At 40.3% G+C, this 19,123-nt stretch overlaps 1 protein-coding gene across 1 annotated transcript in view; it reads left to right on the top strand.

Moving 5' to 3' along the window:
- Positions 1 to 984: 984 nt before the first annotated feature.
- nbeal2 (neurobeachin-like 2) overlaps positions 985 to 19,123 on the top strand; it is a gene marked incomplete at its 5' end in the record, with an annotated part of 36,749 nt that continues 18,610 nt past the window's right edge. The window contains 22 exons of the mRNA XM_079241204.1: positions 985 to 1,059; positions 7,972 to 8,060; positions 8,207 to 8,371; positions 9,233 to 9,314; positions 9,628 to 9,740; positions 9,971 to 10,053; positions 11,164 to 11,249; positions 11,341 to 11,644; positions 11,793 to 11,899; positions 12,262 to 12,348; positions 13,270 to 13,353; positions 13,594 to 13,692; positions 13,852 to 14,504; positions 14,587 to 14,719; positions 14,898 to 15,017; positions 15,112 to 15,442; positions 15,674 to 15,756; positions 15,846 to 15,938; positions 16,109 to 16,280; positions 16,951 to 17,084; positions 18,530 to 18,689; positions 18,981 to 19,083. Of these exons, the coding sequence (XP_079097330.1) occupies positions 985 to 1,059; positions 7,972 to 8,060; positions 8,207 to 8,371; positions 9,233 to 9,314; positions 9,628 to 9,740; positions 9,971 to 10,053; positions 11,164 to 11,249; positions 11,341 to 11,644; positions 11,793 to 11,899; positions 12,262 to 12,348; positions 13,270 to 13,353; positions 13,594 to 13,692; positions 13,852 to 14,504; positions 14,587 to 14,719; positions 14,898 to 15,017; positions 15,112 to 15,442; positions 15,674 to 15,756; positions 15,846 to 15,938; positions 16,109 to 16,280; positions 16,951 to 17,084; positions 18,530 to 18,689; positions 18,981 to 19,083 (3,356 nt within the window). The remainder of the gene's footprint in view (positions 1,060 to 7,971; positions 8,061 to 8,206; positions 8,372 to 9,232; positions 9,315 to 9,627; positions 9,741 to 9,970; positions 10,054 to 11,163; positions 11,250 to 11,340; positions 11,645 to 11,792; positions 11,900 to 12,261; positions 12,349 to 13,269; positions 13,354 to 13,593; positions 13,693 to 13,851; positions 14,505 to 14,586; positions 14,720 to 14,897; positions 15,018 to 15,111; positions 15,443 to 15,673; positions 15,757 to 15,845; positions 15,939 to 16,108; positions 16,281 to 16,950; positions 17,085 to 18,529; positions 18,690 to 18,980; positions 19,084 to 19,123) is intronic.

Here is a 19,123-nt window from a genome sequence, read left to right as displayed (position 1 = left end):
GATTTCCAAGACAAGTAGATAAAGAAATTGTAAATAGTAAAGTTTTGAAAGCGGGATTTTTTTCTTTACTTCCCATTTTGGGTTTTTAAACTCTGTGGACCAGTGCAGTTTGTTCAGTGTTTACAATCTTCATTAGCATGACAACAAAGTCGTGCGTAACATGTCGCCTACTCAATATAATATAATAAGCAAAGACTTAACTATTATAAAAAGCAGCCAGTCTTAAGTTTACTAGCTTGTTTGTGACTGTTTATGTGATCAGATCTGCTCACAACGCAACATGGTAGCTTTACTTTCAGCCTGCAGAAATAAATGCTTGGGTTTACAGAAAGTTTTGAGAACCTGCTCGTTATTGCAAAGAATTTGACTCTTTTTCGACATTTTCAGAAGACATGGTTTTCTGCTAAATGTTTGTCTTTCTCCCATGTGGACTTGTGGCTTTGTTTATTTGTGCGTACGTCTTTAAGAATATCTGCCTACCTGTGAGCATGATCAACTCATAACTGAATGTCTTGTCTTAGTAGTCAATGATCATTCGCTGCTCTTCTCATCAAACAGGACTGTCCACTTCAGCTCTCTGGATCCACGGCAGTAATGTCTTGGCGTGGAGCGGATGGCTCCTGTCGCTTCCTCTCCAATAGGAATCACACAGCAACAAGCTCGCTCTAAATGCGGACATGGGTGTTTCTCCGGGCATGTATATTTCCAAGCATTTTTGTTCCTGCTCGTACAGTTTCGACACTGATCGCATCGTGGCTGCATGAACATCGTCACGTTTCTTTTGCTTTTTTTTTTTTGCGTCACTCTTGATAAGTTTGCGAGTAGAGCACTTATTTTGGATCACTGTGCGCGTGGACTTGCAGGAATGGTTCACAGGAGCGTGAAGCGTCCTTTTGCCTTAAGGAGACAACTTCTATCACCCCTGGCTTTCACCACCACTCTTATGATCTTTTAAAAAAAAATAAAAAAAAATAAAGGAAGATTATGAGCAACCACAGGGGCGGCGGAATGGCATCGAAAGAAAGGCTGTACGAGCTGTGGATGTTGTATTACACAAAGGTGAGTGCAAGTGCGGAAGAGCTGACGGTGACACCTGTTGTTGTTGCTGCTGATTCTCTGCCTGAACTTTATAGCAAGACTCGATAAACACACGATGATTAACTATAAGATCAATGATTGCGCGATCGTTTGTCGTGTGTGATCCATGTCGATCCGTGGATTTAAAATTATTCTTAGAATAGGAAGTCGCTTATTTTTTGTCTTCGTGCAGAAACGGGATTAATTTCTGCAATGGTTTAGGCCACCTTGTGCAAACACCAGACGGGGGTTCATGTCTTTTATCATTTCACGTTTCTTTTTACGGCTTTTCGTATATTTGAAACATCTCCATTATATTCTGTAGCTGCGATGCAGGTGTTCCTGATGCTTCTTCCTTTCCCTGCTCCTACCTGCCTGTCGTCCTGCACGTGCAGCCTGAACCAAATGTGTTACAGTTCCTGCTGAATTGTCCTGCTGAAAACTGTAATTCATTGCATGGAACATAAAGCTTCTGTTTGCTGCCAGTAGCGCAGTGTCTGCCATACTGTTGTTCACATATTGAAAGGCTAATTATTGCGTTTCTTTCTGTTTTGTGCGACAGCTTGGTCTAAAATGTTGCCCTCTGCGGGTGTATTCAGCTCCTTGCGCGTTTATAACGTTGTAGTATGTCATGGGTGAAAACTAACTGTAAACAAATATTGCACATGCATTCAGTCATATCCTTTTTAATAATAATATTAAAAGAGGCAATGAGTTAATTATTATTTCATGTCTTTGCAATCTGCTTCCATGCCTGAGGATAGACATTTCCCCAAGTCTGCATGTTTGATAAGCTCACAGGCTCATTGCAGGCTTAAAGACTTGTGTCTGATCACCAAAGCATATCCAGTCTTGACTCTTATGGAGCCTGGTTATTGATTAGCACATTTTAAATTTAGAAGTAATATCTTTATAGGACTTAGCCCAACCTGCAGAAGCAGCCAAAAGACTTTTGTAGGGAGGTCAAAGGCCCCGAGTGCATCAACAACACAAATGTAAGGTGCCTGGCTTCATGGGGCATTTATTATCAAAGTAGTCATTGTGGTAACTGTTGGTTGATCCCAGAGGAAGTGTTTTTCTAATCCACCCTTTTTTCCTCTGGGCTGCTGCTGCTTTCGACTGTAAATTTACTGAACCTTTTTTTTAGCTCCAGTAAAACAAGTTGTAGCTTGTGCTACTGTCACAATCCATCATTAGAAAGAATCATTGGGGTACATGTGTGCAAATGTATGTGTGTGCTTGGTCGGGAGGGATTATCCTGAATCTGTTTGTGACAGTTGTCTAGCATCTCTGTGTGAGACCACTTCCTTATTAAGCAGCCTCTTGGCGCTGTGTCACTTCTCTCCTGTTGTCTTTATAGATAAAAGCACTAGGCTTATAATAGGCTCTTTTTGTGACACACAAACACACACATATTTCAGTAGATTTTTCTTGTCAGAAAATGAGCCTCTACATTGAAGGGTGGCTGTGGAGAGGCATTTTTCTGAGCCCAAATGTCACCACCTTATGTGACTCATAAGAACACAACAGGCTGCAGAAAGGCAGCAGAAATAATTCTCTGCCTCTCCTTTAGACACCACCACACCATTGTGTTTAATGTTTTTTTGTCTGCCTGTTAGTCGAGTTGGCACAGACAGTCATTTTTCTGCTGGACACATCCCTTCTGTGACTCACAGACCATGTTCTGTAGTTTTTCACACACCAAGGAAAGTTTTGACTCTTGCAAATCAGTCTACCTGGACTTGACACACAACCTTCATTTCAGTCTTTTGTTGAAGCTGTAAGCAAGTTGCTTTCAAAAGTCAGTTTAAGGAATGCCTTTTCAGTCACCATTGATGACTGCTGTGCATTGTCAGACTTATTCTACTTCTTTTTTTTACTTTCTGCTCAAATATTTATTTAAATTTTCACAAAATTTAAGATTTATTGTGGTATGGCTCTTTAAATCCCAACATTTCATTCAAGTAAACTTGCATCCCTCTCAGCTGTATTTAAGTATTTGCAATAAAAAGTACAACTTGTGCAGACTTGCCATTGATAAAGGAGCTGAGCTTCCTCTGATTGTGCAAGAAGTCACACACCCCTCAGAGGGTTTTTATAGATCAGGGACCTCTGTGAAATGTTGAAGAGACACTGTGGTATTGCAGCGGTCAAAGAAATTTTCTCTGTAATGCACCAAACAGTGACTAACTGATAAAGGGACTGATGATTTTCTCGATAACTGCTTTTTTTCCATTTTCCTTCTTTTTTTTTCTCCATCTTTCTTTGTGGATATTTTTACATCATCATAGACATTCACTTTTTTCCCCACACACACTTGTAGAACAATAAACAAATCAAGTTGCAATAGAAAGATGTAATGTTTACTCACCAAACTGTTCCTTGCTCTTCTCTGGATTTTGCAGTTTGGTGCTAAACCACACCAAGATAGCTGCAAGCCAAGAGGCCTATGCCAAAGACAGTGCCAATCTTTTACCTTCTGGGGTTACAATCAGATTTACCGCCACTGTTTCAGGGCTCTCAATCTCATATCTGTCCATGTTTTTCTGATCATTATCAGGGGCTCATACACAACCGGTTTTGAAAAGTCTGATTTAATCACTAACCACCATATCTTGCCAGAACATGTATGAAAAAAATGCAAAAAGGTATGCCTTCTGGATGTACTTATTCTTTTCTCCATATGAAAATATAGTGATAAAGTTTATTTAAAGTTTCTTTAATTGTTACTTCCTCATGGAAGTAACAATTAATTTCTTCCCCAAACGCCAAAGCATCACACCAAAACATATTTACTATAAAAACCTCAACACGCTTTTTCATTTTCAATATGTTCTATGCCGTCTTTATCCTTTATTTAGTCTAAAGAAGGCACATGAGGAGGGATTTGAGGACAGATTTGTTATTATAAGCCTGTTTAGAACAAGCAATGAACCATTCTGAGAAACAATTGGCCAATTAATTGATGTGTGACCCTGCAATTCAGCTGCTCTATGGCAGAGGTAAGCAGGACACAGTGGGACAAAGAAAGCCTTTTTTTCCACATGGATCAGTGGGTCAACAGTGTCTGCTGCCTTGAGGTAAATAGACCTAAAACAAAACTAAGCCTTTCATTGTCATTGCAACAACGAATGAAGAACTAAAAAAGTATCACTTCTAAAGATAAATAAGAAAACAGAGGATGTGATGGTGACAGCATTTAGAAGAAAAAAAACATGTGTAATCACACTGTTATCCATTGCTTGAGGGACTAATTAAAGCCTTTAGGGGCAGAGCTAGACCACTGTGACAACCTGACTTCCACCCATCAGCACGGCTAGGAAACTAACTCCTGAGATTTCTGCAGAAACAGAACAAGCTTCAGTTTCTGCCACCTTATCATGTGTTCATCTCAATCACTCAGATGCATGCGAATATAATCCACCCAGGGATACAATAGCAGGCATCTCTGCAGCTTATCATGAGAGCCCTGTGATCGAATCCCAATCCCCCCGTGTGTGCCTCGGCCTCCCCCTGTTTACCAACAGAGCGGCTAACCAGGAAAATCAAAGTGCTCATTGCTTTCACTTGTGCAGGAAGCTGGAGCGAAGCAGAATGTCAAGCAGCACAGTGCCGCACAGCTGCTTGGTCATGTGCAGGGAAAGCAGATAAATGTTTATAGGATCTGCTTCCTCAAATATATTTGTGATATCGGGTTTTAATAAGAGCTTAAATACATTTGATAAAATCATTGCTGCTGCAGACAATGATGAAGGGAACAAGATTATTCTGATTCGATCTGATCGCTTAGAAGAGGTGGATCAATGGTATCTTTGTAAAGGATTCGTTCTGGGTGGAACCAGTATGTTTTACTTCTCATAAGCAAACCAGTCTCATTTCCCATTTGTGATATAATTTCTTTTTTATTGTGAAATTATACCTGTTGAACTTCCACCCAACTTTAGTTTACTTCATGCCAAACCACCTTTGCTCCACAGTAGAAATGTTCCACTCACACACAAGTAGAAAGGAAGGCTGGCTGGATGTGGTCATTACAGAACTCATCTCAGCCTAGAGAGTTGTAAAACTATTTTCAACAACTGTATCTATCACTTAGTTAATACAACATATTAATAATTGTTCTTTTGCACTGTCAACCCCAGCTGGATCATTAGCAGGTATTTTTGTCTTTGCCATTGTCCTTGCTGGAGTCTAAAATACTGGATGCTCCAGATGTTCAGCAGCAAAACAATGTGTAGTTTGTAGCTTCCTATTTCCAGAGAATACACTCGAAATCATGTTAGCTGCTAATTTAAATAATTGTGTCACCATAACTGTAAATTAGAGATGAATAGCAGTAAATTCAAACTTACATTCATATGCTGTATTTTAATGAACAAGCAATGTTTCTGGAATTAATCCTGCTTTTGTCAGCCATATTGCTGAATATTTTAAAACAAGAGATCCACCAACTGGGCATGTTGAAAACAGATGGGGCCAAAATGGCCATTTTGGAAACATTGCCTAAACTGTCAGCATTAAAACATTTTTTATTTCTTCTGCTTCTCTTTATCAGAGAACATTCACATTCTGTACTAGGATTTACTAGTTTTAGACTTGCAGCTGCACTTTCCAAAGAGATATTCATGTTCATCCTGAACATCATTGTTTGTTTTCAGGTGAGCCTTAAATGGTTTTTGCTTTGTGCTATCTGGCATCCTGATTTGTTTTCACCAGAAACACTGATATTTACACATGGTAAGACATCTCAAAAGTGTCCCCTTAACTATGACTCCAAAAATCTTCAAGCATACCTTGAATATAATTGCAAGGTTATGTTAATTTAATTTTGGCTTTGCAGTTTTAAATCAAATAAATCTCAAAGGTTAAGAAAGCAACAGTTATGTACCTTATGCCAAAACAGAAGTGAAATTTTGAAGTAGTATCATACTCTTTAGGGATATTCCAGTTTGACAAACAGAAACTAACCTGCATGCAATAATAATGACAATAACTGTGCATACAATGGTCCTGTTGAATGATAAGCTAATATTGGTGACATTTCTTGTTGCTATCAGAGTAGTAGCATAACATTTTCAATATTCAGGGCAAAAGTCATCAAACTGCTTTGGGTTTTATCCCTTTTCTTTGATACTCTGAAAATGTATTTAAATGCTGTGCAATCAGCCTCTATAAACTATTTGACACACTGTGATGTAGTTCAGTAAATATACTGTAAAATGTTTTATAACAGAAAACTGCTGTCATCTCCTCTGCTGTTCATTTTATCATTTCATTGATTTTATGTGCAAAATAATTAAGCATGTAATGCTTATAGTGTCAGTTTAGCGGCATGTGAAATAAGCTGCTTCCAGTTAGAAATGTAGTTTAAGCCGTGTGATTGCGTCAAGCGTTTCAACTGGATCAAGATTGCAGCTTAAACCAATGAAAATGCGGTCTGTAAGCGCACAACACCGTCAGAAGAAATTTCATTGTTTGTCCTGCAACATGTTTTTGTTGTGTTATATTTAGAAAACGTAAAATATGCCCGGTTCTTTACTGTTACTGTGGGAAGTTTTAATTGAGGCCACCCTTCTTTCTGTTCACAACAAGCAGTGTAACCAAAAGAGGAAGGGGTTTGACGAGGAGGCAGAGTATGAAGGAAACAAGCCTCACTTAAAGTGACATGTAATTTCCTGGTTGTGTCGTTGACGTTGGGACACAGGAGGCGATCGAGTCAGTCGCTGGTGCTAGCCAGGAGTGATGAGGAGCTGCTGACCGTGGACTCATCAGAGACTGGGTTCGCAAGAACCTGGCACCTTGATGAAACTCAGACAATGAGAGATGGACTGGCACATTAGTCAATGCCAGTTGGTAAGAAACCTCTACATTTAACGCAGAACAGAAGATGGAATATACTTAGTTTTATTAAGCTTGTTCTTTTTAGTGGAGGAGCTGTGACTGTTTGCAGTGCATGAAAAAGACAGTCAGCAACTACAGCAGAACGGAAAGTTTTAGTCCACCAGCCTCAGTAAACACTGATCATTTATGACCTGTTTGCTTGCTGGTTTAGGGGAAGTACCTGTTGTACTATGTGTTGTGTTCTATGTGTTATTTGTGAACAGTGTATAAGTCTGTCTGAAACAGCTTCTTTTGAGATGCTTCTTTTCCACAAATCAGCAACTGTGGTTAGTCGCATGCTCAGCTAATGTGAATGTTCAAGTTGTTCTGTCACAGTGAATTAGGGGACATTTCTACACTTCTGTTTTGTAATCTTACTTTGAAACAAGTCAAGTAGTTCTCAGAATCACCAGGACTTATTAACAGTCCTCTACTTTAAACGTGGTTTTGATAAATGAAAGTTCAGATTTGATCAGCTTGTTTTGTGGCCTGTGTTGTTTAGTCTGAAGTTAGAGCAAGAAACTGATGTATTGAGGGAAGAGTGGCAGGATATGTTGCACTGCAGAGACTGATTGAAGCGCTGATAGCAATCATTGTATATAAACATCCTCGTCGCACATGACAATATTACGACTTGTTTATGTAGGAATAATGTCATAGGTTACCATGCGCTCGCTGATGCATCCCGGTTTATGACTGATCAGGACTTAAAAGGCAAGAATGTGTTGATTCCGTTTCTATTTTGTCAAAGAGGAAAGAATTGGCTCATGCGTTCCTCTTGTGGATTGCATCTCTTTGCAACATCCTGTTACAAAAACAGGTCAAAAAGTTTAGTCACGGCCATCTTTTCATCCGCATTATGTCACACTCTTTTTATTTAGTTATGAAAACTGTAAAAGACAAAAAGCTTGTTTTCGAAACAAACTTTTAATGCACTGTGTTGTTTATTAACACTGAGGATGTGCCCAGAAGTGTAAAGGAACTCATGTGGTTTCCTTCCCCTCCCTTCTGCAGAAAGATGTGAGCTACCTGCAACAGTGGCTGGAGGCATTCGTGGTATCATTTGAGAGACTCATTGATGTGCAATCGCTGGAGCCGCGGAGGTGAGTCATAGCATTCAGATCATTTACACAGTTACTGCTTTGCCTTCAGAAGGTAGACTGATGTGTTGCACAGCTGCTGTCATAGAGTTATTGTCTCCCCTCTCTGTCTTCACACGTTTCTTCCCATACCCCTTCCTGTCTTCCAGGCTGGAGGAAGGCAGCTCGGAGGTTCCTTTGCTCCCCAGAGATGTGCTGGTGTTCCTTAGCACCCAGCTATGGCACAGCGCACTTCACCTCTCAGGAGCCACCAAGTTCAATAACAGCACCCCACACCCACTGCTCCTCATCAAGTTCTTCATCATTGTCTGCAGGTGAGGTTGCACAGCCTGATGTGTTCAGCCTTCATCCATTCTAAACTTCAGTTTGGTGTATAATTTTAGGGATGGATTGAAGAAAGTATAGATTTTCACAAATTTCATGTAAACTTTGAATAATGCATGAAATAATGAGAGAATGCGTGTTTCATTGATTGTCAGTCATTAAAAGATACAAAGAATCCAGAGAAATCTGTTGCACAAGGAAACAAACATAACAAAAAATCAATGAAGGTGATCCTCAGGCCACCAGGAAGCACAAATTAGAACATGTTTCTGTGGAAGAAATCAATGCATGACCGAAGTAAACCTTTGCTGGTTAAAATCCTGCAATGCAAAGAAAAACATAGACTGGATGCAGACAGACTGCCAATCCAAAATATGAATGATTTTTTTTTAAATATGTATGGGTCACATTGCTCTAATGCAGTGGATATATATATATATATATATATATATATATATATATATATATATATATATATATATATATATATATATATATATATATATATATATATATATACATAATATGCATCAGGTGTTTGCAGTCCAGACTGGTCAATCATGAGAAATGCTGGGTACATTATAAAAGAAATTACAAAAGCATTATATTATACATTGCATTATAAAAGAAATTCAACAGAAGGAGACCAAAATTGTTTGCTAAGATCAGTTGGGAATATAAAAATATTTTACTTTCAGAATGACAGTGATTTTTCTTTCTTTTCTTCCAGTTTTATTTATTTCCTTTTTTCATTTTCCAGGAATTGCAATACCTAAAGTAAGATTGCCACATTGAGTAATAATTTGTTTGGCTTCCTTCAAAGTCCTTGTCTTTTTTCTTTTATCTTGTAGGAATATGGAGAACATTGACCCTGAAAAGACTCCTAGTTTTGTTTTTGAAACTATCAAGCTTTTGAACTTCTGTTTGGAGCAGGTAAGATCCCGCTGAGCAGAACAGTTTAGTGATTTAAGATGAGCGTTGCCTCCCCAGCATGCTTGGTTTATCTGATGCATGCAAAGCACAGAAATGTTTAAGGATCCCTAAACTAGATTTATCTAGTGTATATATTGTAACATACTCACCCTGAAATAGCAGGCCTAATTTAGACTGGACTAACAGTTGGTGGGTTGTTGACTTTTCATGCATTGTACTAAAATTTGTTGCATGTTGAAAGATGTCAAAGAAGATATATCTGTACTGGGCATGAATAAAAGATTAATTTGAGCTTATGTCTTTATTTATACAGTTAAAGAGGGGACAAGGGGAAACGTCGTCCCTGCAGGTGGTCGTGCAGTATGGGCTTGTACTCTGTGAAAGTCTCTTTGACCCTTATCAGACGTGGAGGAGACGGCTAGCAGGGTGAGCGTCTGTTGCTTTATACAAGAGATTGTGCGAGTGTGTGGGAGGTGGAATTCAGTCATACAAAGACCAAAAGGCAATTATAAGCATTTAACTTCTTTCTCAATCTTTCTGATGTCTCACACCTCATCTGCTTGACTCTACCCCATGAAGTCAAGCAGCATTAGTGGTCGATGCACCTTGACGAGGTGTGGTGTGAGTGTGGTGACTCAAGACTTTGTGTGTTACAGGGAGGAGGTGAGCTTGCTGGAGAGGAACAAATATAAGTTTTCTCCACTGGCCTTGCCAGAAGAGCTGCCTGCTCTGTTCCATGGTGAGAAACTCCCTCTCAGCTGCTACTATTCTGACCTCTGTCAGACTTCGCATACCACTAGGATTACACTTGAATGAACTTATGGTTTAAGAACTTAATTATTCAGCACCTAATTATTAGGCCTCGATCACCAAACCAAGATTTTGTAGAATCCAGCTTGATCAGTGAACATTAATCTGTAAACCACGTGGGAAATCTAATTCAGCGTAGGTTTCAGTATGTCCACTTTTAAGGAGGATTATACTGTTATATGCTGGCATTGGAAATGTTTGGAGCTAATGATGTAATACTTAATTAATTAGTGAGACTTCTCTTCATGACAGAGAAGACATTTTATGAGAAATTTGCTGAGTCATAGTAAAAAAATATTTATCTGGGCTCAAGTGGTGAGGTTGCGGGAGCATTGTTGTTCCTTCATGTCTGTTTTCCTTCTTGTTCATCTTGTTTTCAATCTTGCTCTTCTTGTTCTTTTTATCCATTGTGTTTTCCATTGCCGCTCTTCTTCTTCACGTTTCTCATTAATTAAACCTCCTCCTAAGTGACCAAACTAGACTCAAGCCTTAAACCAACTGAATCTCTCAGTTAATCTCTATCTCTGATCTAACGGCCTTCTGCCTTATAATTTCAGCTCTTCTGAGCTTTTCTCCATTTTTTTTAAAAACCTATTTTTGGCATGTCATGACAAATCAACCACTCAATTCATAACAAAACTGTCTGTCTCTCTGTGTTCTCTTTGTTTAATTTTTTTCAGTGTCTATCTGTTCTGATTTTTAAAAATGCTGCTTTTTTTAAAAGAATGTGTCATTTTCAGAAATTTGCTGTAACTTACAAACAATTAGAAACATTAACCTAAAAACTGGACACATGTTTGGGTACTTCCACTGAATCTGTTGCTCATCACATCCTTCACAAACCCTGAAATGTTTTATTCTAATAATTATCTACTGAATTAGGATGAACTTTGTTCAAATAAAAAATGTATGGACAGATATCTCCGGTTAGACAGTGTGATATATTTCAACACATTCATGCTGTCAAAAGCTGATAGAGAATTAAAATACCAACATTATGTGGGATGTATAGTATATTTAACATTAACTCTCCTGATAGAGAGTCTCCAGGAAAGCGAGCAGATCCCAGAGCTCCTCACCCTCAGACTGGTTCATCTCCAGGGTGCTGTGATCAGTGGAGGAAAGGTCTGCAAACTTTCTCTCTTATCATTACATTACATGTTACTGCATTAAAACAGTTTGCAGGGACATCAACGTGTTTTGTTTTTGTTTTTAGAAAAACGGCCTTCTTTCCATCAGCCCTCAGTCTGTTGATGACCTGTTCTCTGTCCTTCGGGTATGGTGCTACCGGTCCTCCCCTGAACCCAAGAGCACCAGGCTCCCGCGGCTTACTTTGCAGTGCCTGACGGCAATGATTCATCTTCTGCACTCCAGCAGCCCCATGGAGCGGCAAGTAGAGATCAAGACAATACTAGAGAGTTACTTCCTTCTCCTCAACTGGAACAGACCATTCGGCACAGAACATGACAACAGACAGAACTGGGAGAGCAGCTTGATTTTGCTCCAGAGCCAAATGTTAAGTAAGAGCACGTCCCTTACAGCAGGAGTAAAAATAAAAACCATTCTTTTTATAAGTCTATGAGTAAGAATAGAAGTAAAAAAAAAAAAAAAAATCAATTGTGTTCCATAGATGTGGTGAGTCAACTTCTCCTCTGTTGTCAATTTTAGCTGCTGTTCCAGAGATCCTGCAGTGCCCTGACAGACCAGTCCTGCAGGCAGTCTTCCTCAACAACAACTGCTTCGAGCACATCCTCAGACTGATTCAGAACAGCAAGGTCAGATTGCTGCGCATCAAAAACATGTCACATTACGATAATTCACATCTGTCCCGCTGTCATCCAGCCCACCTGTGTCCGTCTGTCACATTTTTATTTGTGTCATACCCATTTCCTGTTTTAGCGGTACTACATCTGGCCTCAGATCTCTCTCTCTGCTTTTAAAACATCACACCTCAACAAGTGATCAAGCTTAGGATTTTATCAACTGCGTACTCCTGCAGCTGCAGAGAGACCAACATTTACACCTGTCTTTTCTGACTCTCTCAGATGCCTTTTTTATTTTTGGGGGGTCTAATTGTTTGTCTGTTTCTGTGCCTTGTGTGATTTGGTGTGCTTGCATGTGTTTGTGTGTCCTGAAGCTCTTTCAGAGCAACAGGCGTAGGCCGGAGAGTGAGGGTGAGTGTGACCTCACCACGCGTTCACTCACAGATGTCGAAATGGACCAGGTACTTTCCTTCCCATTCAGTGTTGCTATTGGTCTGTTGGCAGGAAACTCAGCCTTCTCTCCACTTGTGAATTGCTCTGAGCTATTTAAACAGGAAGTTTTAGGCAGGAAGTCTGCCTTACACTCGGTTGTAAATAAAGCAGGTATGGCTAGACATGATAACTGCCATTAGATTTTTTTCCTTTTTCTTTTTATTGTATCTGCTCATCAAATGGCCAGTTATTGTCTAAGTTTTTATATGTAGGTGAATTTTTGGTTTTATGGACTAATAACTGTATTATAGCTATTATAGGCTGAATTCTCTGTTTACAGCAAGAAGTGCAGGCTGTGTTTATCACTTTGCATGGAATGGTTGTTTTTCAGTGCATGTCTTTCCTGCTTTTCCTCCTATTTTTACTGCTCTTCCATGTGACTGGTGGTGCTTGTGTAAAAGATCTGGCTCATGTCCTAGAGCTTGATGTGGATTAATTTCCAGCAGAAGCTGGGGATTGCCTCAGTTCCTTGTTTTTTTTTTTTTGTGGTTGGCTTTGGTTTTTGCATGCTGGGACCTATCGGTAATTAACAAAGAGGTGATTGTTTGGTGACTGGTGCAGCAATTCACTTTACTTTGACCCAGCTTGATGCATTAATAATGGTGTATTTCCTCTTGCTCTTCTACAGATACCCTGGATGGAAATCTTTTTATATATATATACATACAGTCACAGAAAAAAATATTAGACCACCTTTGTTTTCAGAACAGATGTATCTTTAGTTGTAGTAGGCATTACAAATGTACATGAAATTTTGGTAAACAAGGGTAGTCTGATCATTTTTCATGACTGTTTGTGATTTCCACTTTTGTGTCTCGTGTTTTTGTTTGTGTTTTGTGTTTTTAGTTACGCACTACTACAATAAACTGCATCTCCATATTTTTATGCAGGTATGGGAGAAAGGATCTGACAGTATTACAGTTCATGCTTTGGGTGTCCTCACAGCTATAATGAGTAACTCACCTTCTGCTAAGGTAAGGTCTTTTTTTTTTAATTGTTCATCAGATTTTCCTATTTTTCAACATGTTTTCATTAAAAAGTACCTTTACAGCCTTAACAATGACAGCTAAAATGAGCTGATGAGGAAAGCTGCTTTGTGTTCATCTTGGGAAGCTCATTGTATTTCCCTCCATAAAGTGGGAAGTGTGCCAACTACTGTAGTTATCCCCCAAGAGCAGCTTTCTCCAACCTATTTCTGTTTCCCTCCCTCTCAGGAGGTTTTCAAGGAGAGAATTGGCTACTCTCAGCTGTTTGATGTGTTGAAAAGTCAAGGTCAACCTACCAAAAGACTGCTGCAGGAGCTGATGAACATGGTGAAACCTATTATTTCTCATTATCCCCATTTAGTGTACAGATATTAGAGCCAAGCTTCTCTTATTGGACCCTGCTCCAGTTAAAATTGTGTTGGTGCTAATTAACCTGATTGTTTCACCTTGTTTGAATCTAATTTTCATTCTGTGTCTTGTGTCCAGGCAGTGGAGGGCGAGCATGCTCATGCTCGTCATCTAGGCATCAGCAATGACCAGCCTTTGCTGCTGCTTCTGCAGTGGCTGCCTGATCTGTCAGGGCAGAGAGACCTTCAGCTGCTGGTGGCCCAGTGGCTGGCAGCTGTATGTGGTGGCTCCCTGTCCTGTCGCACCGTGGCTGTGGAAGCAGGCATGGTGGGGGCTTTGCTGCAGGTGCTCTCACACCCTCAGAGTCTGGATAGGCAGTGTGCAGATGCCCTGCTGGGCCTCCTGCAGGACTTGGCCTCTCTGTGTTTAAAAGCAGAGGAGCTGAAGAGTCTCTTAAGACTCTTAAGGGTGGATCAGGACAAGGGTGTGACAATGGGAACGGTGCACCCCTACTGTACTCGCATCATACGTGTGCTCTCAGCCACGGCAGCCAGAGATGGCCAGGACAGTGCTTTGCAATATTTTGATCTAACACCCCCCATGGCAGGTATAATGGTGCCAACAATCCAACGCTGGCCGGGCAGCGGGTTTGCGTTTCACACTTGGCTCTGCCTCAACATGGACTTCCCGTCTCATCACTCGGAGTTCTCTTACAACCGTAAACCTGCCAACTCTAGTATGGGTACCCAGCATGATATGGGAAAAGGGCCACGCAGGAAACAACTCTACAGGTAAAAAGTCTGATTTTTGTACAACGATTTGGGTGTTAGCGTTTATATTTACAGCTGTGTAAACATCTGTTCTTTTGTAAAGTTTCTTCACAGCAAGTGGAACTGGACTTGAAGCTTTCTTTACTATGGAAGGTGTGCTGGTGGTGGCTGTGTGCACTAAGAAAGACTATATGGCGGTGGCTTTGCCAGAGTATCCACTTGTGGACTCCTGCTGGGTGAGTGCAGACATGTAACAGATTTATTAGGCCCAGGTTAATATTTATCTTCATTTAGCTTGAATTCAAATAGGTTTGATATTTGATAAAAGTGTGTTACAAATTTGTATGAGGGATTTTTATTTATCCTGATTTCCATTTAAATTGTGCTTAACTTATTATATCATCCTTATTCCAGCATTCGGTGGCTATTGTTCACGTCCCAGGCCGCCGTCCTTTTGGTCAGAATGTGGTCACAATCTACATTGATGGAGAACAGCGTAAAACTGCTCATCTTCGCTTTCCATCTTTCAGTGAGGTGATGAAAACCACAGTCGGATGTGTACTGCCTGTTTTATTGAAACGTTACAGTCCATCTAACTTATTCTGCCTCGCTTCTCCTGACACTGCAGCCTTTTACCTCCTGCTGCATTGGCTCTGCAGGCCACCGGACCACCACCACCACCACCTCTCCAAACCTTCCCATGCCCTTCACCTCCTGTCCATCTCCGGAATTCGCTTTCCCTACCCATGCCCCTTCTCTCATTCGTTCCCAGTCCTTCCCAGCTTCATTTGCGGGAGGCCATTGGGGGTCTTCTCCAAACTCTCCTGTGCACACCATTCCAGCTGGACTGCAGGACACAGAGTGGGGATCGCCCACGTCTCTGGATGGGCTCTTGAGCACCGCATTCATCTGTCACGAGGCCCTGCAGCTCACTCAGGCGCGAGCTCTACATGCTGCAGGTTGGTCACATTCTGCTGCAGCACAAATGTTGGTAAACCCCAGGAATGGTTAACTTTGTCATTCACCACAGTCAAATGTTTACACCAGCTTAGAAGAAAATCACGGTGCTCAAGTAATGACAGATTAGTCTTTCGTGCGTGTTAAACACAAGACAGCAGGATATGTTTCTTCTTTGCATTATACAAGAATCACTTGCATCATTTCACAACTTACATTGATTTTTACTGCAGGTCCAAACCATGTGTCCTTATTCAAACCGGATGGAGAGTTGTCTGATCTCAACAACAAACTTTTGCTCTACTACACTCCACAGGTGACTCAATTAGGCTAATAGAAAACAGAAACATGACATTGGTATGCCGTTATCCGTTCTTCTTCTATACATGTGTATGCTTTCTTCAGGCATTTAAGAGTCAGATATGTCTGGACTTGGCACCAAATCACCTATATGATGGCAGACTTACAGGACACCGAGTGGTGAACTGGGACATTAAGGTTAGATGTGAAAGAACTGTCCTCTGTTTTTAATACAATTCTATGAGTTCAAGATATTCATACTAAATGCTTGAAATTCAGTGATGCTCTTATGTAAATGTACATGTTTTTACTCTTTTTTTTCTGTCATGCTGCTTGACCATGAATGATCTCCACCTCCTTCCCTGCAGGATGTTATAAATGTGGTTGGAGGTATCGGGGTTTTGCTGCCTCTGCTTGAGCAGGTGTGCGAGGCTGAGCAGGTTTACAACAGCGGTCACGAGACCTCCGACTTGCTGGGACCAGAACTGACCTCTTCCAGAGGCCCTGCTGCAATGCTGCTGCCTCTTAACAAATCTGCAGGTCAGATTTTCTTTTTATTTCCTTCCTGCTCTGTATCTCACTGAAATTATATGAAGTTTTATTCATTCTTTATTTGTTGACTAGCATGTGGCAGCAGGTGGATGTTTCTAGAAAAATGTATCCTCATAGAAAAAGTGTTGATCACTATTAAGGGCATTTAACACTCATTTAAGACATACTTAACAGCATTTAGTTACATTAGATATGTGTCAGTCAGTAAAAAGAGTATTTCATGTGTTTACGCGCTTAAGTCTTGCAAATACCGTTTTCCTTTTCTGTGGTTCATTGTATACAGTCTGTTAAAGAGGGAGAGGGAATTTTAACAAGTGGATTTTGTAGGTGAGCTAGAATCTGGTCACATGTCGTGATGCAACGACAAACAGGAATTTCTAGATGCACACAGTAAAGATTACGCAATCAAAGCTAATAGACAGAAACAGCGTCTTCACACGTTCCTGGAGGAGTAGCATTTCAGAAGGTCAGCACAGCTATGTAAATTTAATCAAACTTGCATAAAGGGAACGAACAGACAAGTGACAACAATCATCTGACAACTGACTCATTTGGAGATGTGATGATGTCTACAAAATGCTTAGTAATGCACAAATACATTTGTGGGTAACACAGGAAATCTTAAACCTTGTTGTGCTCTTTTTTTTTTCTCTCTCAGAGGGCCGTCTTGAAAGAAACAGTATTGCTGCCTTCCTACTGATGGTAAAAAACTTGATTCGTCATCACCCTGTTAATCAGGAGATTCTGTTGCACTGCCATGGGCCAAGCATCATAGGTGCCATGCTCAGCAAAGTGAGTGCCTCACATAAGCCTGCCACAGAAACTTACCACAAGAAAAGCAGATTAGCATCTGAAAGTGAATATCTGATCTTTTCCATTGCTTTGTGTTGGTATAATTCTTGTGCTATGAATGGTGCTGGTGTTGGTGAAACAGCAGGGGTCTGTCAGAATGACTGTGTCAAATGTGTGTGTGGGAGAATTTATGCAGTTTGCCAAAACACATACTTTCATTCTGAATAAAGGACAAATGTTACTAAAAAAAAAAAAAAAAAAACAAACAGCAAAAAAAATCAAATTCATGAGAACTTTGTTTACAATCACAAACAGTTGTGAAGTGTTTATGCCTTGTTTTAAGCTGTGGGCAAGATTCTATTCTATTCTGTGTTGCAGTGGAGCTGAAGAAGCCTCTGTCTGAACACACTTCATTGTTTGAGCAGCTTTCACAATATTCCTTTTTGCATAATCAGCTTCCAGGGCTCCAGAATAGTCTCCAGCTCAGATCCCGCCTTCTTTGTCAGTTTGGTCAGCTTCTGAGTCATTGGCTCTGATTCTGCAGCTCCAAATGGTTACAAAGCAGATCTCACCCCCACCTTAGACTGATACATGCAACACCTTACTCAAACATTGAAGAAACTACGACTCTAAAAGAAGTAGTTTGCCTTGTCCCTTTTGGTGGACAGTCTCATGATTGTGCATCAGGTTTAGTTTGTTGTTCAGATGAGGACCCAGGTGTCTGTAGTCAATCTCCACCTTTCAGGGCAGGATGGATATTCCTAGTCATTTTAGGCAAGATTATGCCAGATTAAAAAAATAAACAGTTATTTAAATTAATACAGCTGAAAATTTATTAATCACAAAATTAATTACATACAGTCATTTGGCAGTTTTTCAGGCAAATTGTATTCCCTACTATTAGAAAGTTATATTTTATTTGATGCTGAGCCATTGAAAGACAAACTTTCATCTTGCAGTTCAGTTTTTCAGAATTTAGAGTGATGTGTGAGGCATTGCGGCATCACAGTGGAGCTAATTTACTGAAGTAGCTATGAAACATTTTTACATTATTGATAACGCAGTAAATCTTCAACGGCTGCAGCCAGTCAAGTGTTGGATCAGTGCAGCACAAACATGCATGCAGGATAGCAGGATATGTTGCAATATGCTGTGTACTAAGGTGGAGTATCCTGTAGGGAAATAACTCTATGTTCTATTGATCACATGAGGTGTCCATATTTGGATGTGAAAAAGACAAAACGTGCATAATATGCATAGCAGCCAAACAGTTGAAATGTAGATGCACTTCCATGAATGGAGAACTTTGTTAGCTTTAAGCATGGCTATAAATAGACCTTACACAAGTTCTTGCACAGAGCCAGGCCTAAAGAACTGGAAACAATGTTTTGTGAATAAAAAAACAACAACAAACAAATCACACAATCCGTCTGTGTCTGCTGCAGGTTCCGGGCAATATGATGGACATGAACGTTTTAATGGCATGTCAGCTGCTGTTGGAGCAGGTCTTCAATGAGGGCAACAGCCCACTTCTACAGCAGCTCTACCAGCACCTGCTCTTCAATTTCCGCATCTGGACTCGGAGCCATTTTGCTGTTTGTTTGGGTAAGGCACAAGCAGCCCCCATAACGCACCTGTAAAGCTTTTCATGTCTGCTGAAGCTGGTTGTTTACTCTCACTGAGACTGAAAGGAGCCAGAGGAAACTTGAGGAACAATAGCCCAGAGACAGAACACATTAATGCTTCAGGTTCAGGCTGTGGGAGGGATTAAACGCAAATCATTTCAGTACCCTAAAAGTGTCTGCGCTTCTTTAGCGCAATCTTACATAATGCTTTGACATTTCTAAATGTCAACCTTGGAGGAGATGAAGACTGTGTTTTTTTTTTCTTTTAAAGCACATGTTCAGTACCTGTCATCTGTGATAAACAAAAGCAAGCAGCGCATGAAGAGGAAATATGGAGTTCAGTACATTTTGGATACTGTGCGGACATATTACAGGTAACCTTCCACAACATGATGTAACAATTTAATTTTTAAT

The sequence above is a fragment of the Telmatherina bonti genome (assembly GCF_933228915.1).
Source record: "Telmatherina bonti genome assembly, chromosome: 5".
Classification (NCBI taxonomy): Eukaryota; Metazoa; Chordata; class Actinopteri; order Atheriniformes; family Telmatherinidae; genus Telmatherina; species Telmatherina bonti.
Note: the sequence above shows the minus strand (reverse complement) of the source record. Positions and strands in the feature narration are given on the sequence as shown.